Below are 5,970 nucleotides of genomic sequence, written 5' to 3'. Positions count from 1 at the left end.
CGCCGCCGACCCCCAGCCTTCTCTCCTCGATCCCTTCCTCCTGCCGTCGCTGGAGATCACGTCGAGCGAAGCGTGTGCTGTGTGCTATGACGACGGCGGCGGGGCATTCTCCCTTGCGCGACGGCGACGAACCCCTCTGGCGGCGACACACATCATGACGGTGATTTGGCCGCAACGAGCGCGGGATCCCGATGGTATGAGTGGCAACGGCGACAGAGGAGGCGCAGCCACCTCGCTCCAGAGACGCTCTTGTGGTGGTGGCCGGGTTCGCGGATCTCGCCCGACCCAGATGGGCTTGGGCGGGCCAGCAACTCGGGTCTGCGGTGACGGGCTAGCGTGGTGGGCCTGACCATGCTGGCTGCTTAGGCACCGTGCTAGTGCCGTGGCCGATCAGGCGGCGGCGGGTGGACCCTTTTCGTCTAGTCCCCGTCAGAGAAGGTGGCGATCCGTGCACAAGACGCTTGATGGAGATTCTTTGAACTGATCTGGGTGAAAACCTGCTCCCAGCTAGCTGCCAAAGCCGGCGATGGCGGTGCTCTACGGTGTCGTTCCCTTCTTGAAGGCATCGCCATTGAGAAGTTCCAAACCACTATCTGCTACCTCCGGAAAAAACCCTAGATCAGTAGATCGGATGACATCGACGCTCTTGTGTCGATTCCCCCTTGGGGCGTCATTCTTGGAGGTGTACACGGGCTCGAGGGGGCAATGGACGACATCTTTGGTGGCGTGGTGCTTGATCTTACACATTGATGGCGGCGGATCTCGACGGCGTGTCGTAGTGGAGACTCGGCGTCCGATGTGTGACGATGGACTCACGCGGGAGGATGGCGTTGTCTGGCGTCGTGGTGGCATCGATGGCGGAGAGGCCTGGCAAGGCCGATGCGTCAGTGTCTGCTCTGAAGATGGATCGATGGAAGACGGTGGTGACGGCTCTTGCATCGTGCGCATGTGGTGCTCACTGAGAGTGCGCCGGACCAGTGTGTGACCCCGTCATTGCATTGTAGCTTGGATGGGGTACCCAGCTTTAAATGTTAGACTTTGCTACGATGTCTGTTTGGTATTCGACTCGGACGTTCGGCACCCCTTCATCAAGGGGTAAGAGTAGCGAAAAGTGTTGTCAAAATGTAGGCTTCATGCTTATGTATTACTTTGTAAGGTCCTTATGAATAATTAATAAAATGGTTGCATAAATCACCCAGAGCCGGGTATATCCTCCTTTTCTAAAAAGAAAGAAAACGTCGAACAATTACAAAGTCGCCGTGTCACTCATTGCCTTCATGGGCTCTGCTCATCGTGAGAAGGCTAGGCAGGCCCTAGGCGCCGTCGCTCGACGTCCCAAGGACGCCTCCCTCGTGCTCGTGTCCCTCAAGGGATCGCGTCGGGCCATCTCCAGGATTTCCCCGCACGCTATCCTTCAGCTTCTCATCAGCATCTCTCCTCGCCGCCGCGGGTGGCAGCCTACGGCACCGGCTGCGGGCTTGGATTGGCGCTCATCTCTGTCGTGCCGTGCCAGGACCAAGCCTCCATGGCCGCCCCTGCCGCACCGCAAAAGCAGACTCGACGGGCAAATCCTATGGCGGCCGTCCATGAGTGGATCGTGAGGAGTCTTGGGCAGAGGGACGTCGTCCTCGTCAGGACATGGATCGTGGGTGGAGGCGGAGGATGATGGGAGGTGAGCTCTGGAAGGAGATCTTGGGAGAGGTGGAGGCTCTCTGTTCGGTAACGCAATCTAATACCGGTGGGAGGTGGGCTGAATCGTCCGTGAATAGCGGTGGCATTTGTTTACGGGGCAGCTGATTACGGCGAAGATTAACCAAACACCTGTAACGGTTCCAGATGACGATGTAAACAAATTATACGGAGAAAAAAAACCAACACCTCCTTTTTTTTGAGAATTCTCGTAACCTTTATTGATCAATGTGTAAGGGTACAAGAACTTGGTCAGGGGGAGCACCTCACAACAAATGACGACCTAATGCTAGATTACAAGCATACTTGGCTATATAAAGAGCCTCAAAATTAAAATTCCTATTTTCATGAATGAAAGTACCAAGAGTGAAACTCTTTCGCCGTGATGGAAATTTCTCGGATTATCTCCCCATTGTTTCCGCCTCTCCCTTGATGGATTTCCTTGATGAGCGCCTGACAATTGCAGATTAAGATCAGGAGCTAGTGCAAGTGCTTCTCTCACCGCATATGTTTCAAGTAACAGTAGACCGCTAGCATGATATACCAGGGCTCAACAGCCCCCCGCAGACCTTCACTGGAGGAGGAAGCCATCGCTGCACAGATCATGCAGATATGCTGGATTAAAAGATCTGGGCAGGCGTAACGCTATAGCCCATGACGGCCACTCATGGTCAATTGGTTTTTACGCACCTCAAAAAATCTCCTAAAAAAACATGAAAAAACGAAGCAAACAGAGCTTGTTCCTCTCTCAAAAAAGCAGAAATGTTGGGGAGCTTCAGCGAGTTCTGAATTACTACTATTTTCGATAGTTAAATACTGCAATGTACTCCCTCCGTTCCTAAATGTAAGTCTTTTAAGACATTCCACTACAAACTACATACAGATGGTTATAGACATATTTTAGAGTGTAGTTCATTCATTTTGCTCCGTATGTAGTCCATAGTGAAATATCTAAAAAGACTTATATTTAGGAACGGAGGGAGTACATCTCACGCGGTTAGTAGTACATAATACAACATGCCCCCTCTTGGTAGTGGTCAGCCCCTTGCATTCTCACAATGTCATCTCAGGGCTTCTAGGAGTGAAATAACTTAACGGCCATTCAAATTTACTAACCAAACATAACAATATGCAAAAAACTTCAACATCTAAAGCCAGGAGCACAAACGTATTTTAAATTAGTATTGTCCATATGGGAAGCTTGAACTGCACCTGCATCTCAACCCTCCAAGTGCGGCCCAGACAGAATCAGGTTTTGTGGAGTTGGCTGCAGTAATTATGCCATCTACCAAGACATTTCTGCAAGCAAACAAATTTGCGTTGAGCCTGGCATTATGTTCCTACTCACACGTAAATAATTCTGCTGGAACATATAAAAGTTTCTAACTCGTAAAGATTCAGTTACATTTTTAAAGAGTTTGACTTCCTCATATGCACATGGCAGTTAGCAACAAATACATGCCAAAAGCAAATGAAACTGCTATATCAGTCATGTGTGGTGATGTTCAAAGGATGATATTTTCGATACAAGATGCACGCTATAGCAAAAGAGCACTGTTTTCTTCTACAGAACAGAAACACAAAAAAGTTAATCACCACTAAGTTTAATTCCTTCTTCCTTGCCAACTACAAGGCCAAAACAAAGTCGATTCCAATAGCATGCCACCTAAGTATAACCATGGCATGATGCTCAAATAAGCTAGACACTGCTCAATGGTATTGCACCAACATAAACCAATGTGGAAATAATAAAAACAAACTTCTACTGCACATGCGTGGAAAAGCTGACGAAGTTATATCGATTTTTGCATGAGAACAGCACAAGTTAACTTGAAAATTGTGAACATTATAAAAAGAATTTACCCAAAGCTGAATCGTTTCAGCATTACTGAACAAAAACAATATAGACACTGAACGAACAATATCAGCTTATTTATGCTGGTACAAGATCAACTTCTTCTGTTGACAATCATGTTCACATGTTTTTGGCTACATATAATCCCAGGCTTCAGGTTAATATTCAAGTCAAGTGAGAATTAGGCTCACAGACTAAAATCAGGAGCTATGGTATCTACTCCCTCCGTTCCTAAATATAAGCTTTTTTAGAGATTTCAATGTGGACTACATACGGATGTACATGGACATATTTTAGAGTGTAGATTCACTCATTTTGCTCCATATGCAGTCCATATTAGAATCTCTAAAAAGCCTTATATTTAGGAACGGAAGGAGTAACTCATTTGTGGAAATTATAAAAAAAGGTTTTTCCAATCAAAAGCTGAATTATTTCAGCCTGTTACTAGATAAAACCAACAATAGGAACATTTAGTGAACAAGAATAGAACTAAGTTATTGTGCCAGCACTCATTCTACTTCTATTGCTGACAATCATGTTCTCCTGTTTTTCGAACATATGATACCATTGGTGCCTCCACAGGTAATACTGAACTTTCAAGATAATCAAGTAATGTGGGCCTGACTTTGTATTAACACGCACATGAGAGGCTCGGAGAGTAGAAAGCAGGAGCATATGGTATCTAACTCATAGCCATATCTATAAATCTAATAACTAGCTAGTTCAGAAATTAATCAAATCCATACAACAGACACCTTATAGAAAACAAAACAAGAGAACATGCATTTTACCTGCTAATTGAGTAACCAATCAAAAAGATACACAGACAGCAAAAAGAAAAATGCAAATCACCTATTCAAACACACCTTAGAGATCTTGGCTGTTCACATTTTCAGATTCATCATCTTGTCCGTCATCGCGAGCGTCAACTTCAGTGTCTATAAGAGAAAGAAATCTATAAAAAATAAGCTGGATCAACAAGAAAGAAAATTAAATATGTAAACACAAACAGTTTAATTATCCTTTCAACGAAAGGTAAAGTAGATGAGATTATCTATTGTTGTTGGAAATAATATATGTGATGAAAGAGCATTATTATATCTGCAGAGGATGCTTAGCTTAGCAGGGTAAAGTCATCTAAAGATAGGTAAAACCGCTAGGCCTTTGTCTCAACCTTCTTGAACTCATTTGCCTCAGCAATGAGTATTTTGTAAACACGTGCAATGGCCACATAAGGGGCTTTGTCCTGCAACACAGATCCATCCATGTATGTATCATCAACAATAAATCAGCAAGGCAAAAGTTACAGAAGATTAGAAGCTCGCTTACCGAATCGCTAAAGGATTTCCAGTTTTCAGCAGCTTTCCTTTTAATCTGAAAGTTTTCCACGAGAAACAAATTATCGATTCATCCACAAAACAATGGAAAGAAATCTGTAACGAGGCATTGAAGGATCGAACTGACAGCATCTACGGACGGCTTGTCATAGACGCCTTTGAAGTTGTCCATCCAGAAGTCGTTCCTTACAAAATAATGGTCAAATCAGCACCGTCCAGAAAAAGCAAGAAACAGAACAACAATCTGTAAACGTGTGGAGGATCAAATCTCACTGGTAGGTGAACAGGGCGAGCTGGGCGAGCTCTTCATCCAACGACTTCTCCGTTGCAATGCTCATCACCGCCAACCCGCGTGTAACATCGGAAAGGTCATGGGTCTTCGGCTTCTCCGCTCCATCGCTCTTCACCCCCAACCTGCGTGGAACATCGAAAAGGACATGGGTTTGACGCACCAAAATTAACCTCTATTGCATCACACAATTCGATTGGATTCTTACTTGCCCTTGGCCTTCTTCCCCTTCTTGCACTTGGTCGAGGGCTTCCGCTCCTCCGCTCCATCGCTCTTTGCTGCCGACCTGCGTAGGAACCCAAGGTTATGGATCGACGCACCAAAACTAGGGATGTCTCGTGCATCACAGAAACAAGATTCAGATTTGATTCTTACTTGCTGTCGGCCTCGTACGTGGCGGCGGCGCCCGTGGATGCGGTCTGCTTGCAAGCAGTCATGTCTGAACAACAGATGAGATCGGCGCCAGGGGAAGCCAGGAATCGAGCGCCCAAGTTAAGGGGTTCCGGGGAAAGGAAACGAGGGAGACCCAGAGGCGAGCTGCAGCTAGGCCGTAAAAGAGATCGGGCCAAGCGCCTCTTTGTCCGGTCAGGCAAATACTGGGCCAAATACAGCCAAGGCCTTATGGCCCTCTCTGTCAGGAAAAAATTAAACAAATTGCGGCCCGTTTTAACCTTCAAAGGCCTTATTACAATCTTGATAAAACTTTAGACAGGGATGTACGCGCGGGCTACTGAGCTGTAAATTTGGGACATCGGATTGTACGCGCCGGCTGCTGCGGGTGAGGCCGCCTGATTGGACAT

General features: G+C 46.4%; 1 protein-coding gene across 11 annotated transcripts; it reads right to left on the bottom strand.

Annotated features, from left to right (window-relative positions):
• Positions 1–1,891: 1,891 nt before the first annotated feature.
• LOC119364621 (HMG1/2-like protein) lies at positions 1,892–5,701 on the bottom strand. 11 transcript variants are annotated; one of them, XR_005175002.1, is made up of 10 exons: positions 5,546–5,701; positions 5,379–5,456; positions 5,155–5,295; positions 5,009–5,066; positions 4,874–4,918; positions 4,719–4,790; positions 4,411–4,482; positions 2,902–2,988; positions 2,234–2,282; positions 1,892–2,142 (listed from the first exon to the last, which is right to left on the bottom strand). XR_005175002.1 is itself a non-coding variant. In XM_037630104.1 (8 exons), the coding sequence occupies exons 1-7, from the start codon at positions 5,605–5,607 to the stop codon at positions 4,429–4,431; spliced, it is 510 nt and encodes a 169-aa protein (XP_037486001.1). In that variant the 5' UTR covers positions 5,608–5,701; the 3' UTR covers positions 1,892–2,282; positions 4,397–4,428. The 11 variants fall into 11 exon arrangements, 4 of the variants coding, with proteins under 4 accessions (XP_037486001.1, XP_037486003.1, XP_037486000.1 ...); XR_005174999.1 differs by having other exon boundaries at positions 1,892–2,282; positions 4,397–4,482; XR_005175001.1 differs by lacking the exon at positions 2,234–2,282 and having other exon boundaries at positions 4,397–4,482.
• Between the last annotated feature and the right edge of the window lie 269 nt (positions 5,702–5,970).

This window comes from Triticum dicoccoides, chromosome 2B (assembly GCF_002162155.2).
Source record: "Triticum dicoccoides isolate Atlit2015 ecotype Zavitan chromosome 2B, WEW_v2.0, whole genome shotgun sequence".
Classification (NCBI taxonomy): Eukaryota; Viridiplantae; Streptophyta; class Magnoliopsida; order Poales; family Poaceae; genus Triticum; species Triticum dicoccoides.
This window is presented reverse-complemented; position numbering and strand designations above follow the sequence as displayed.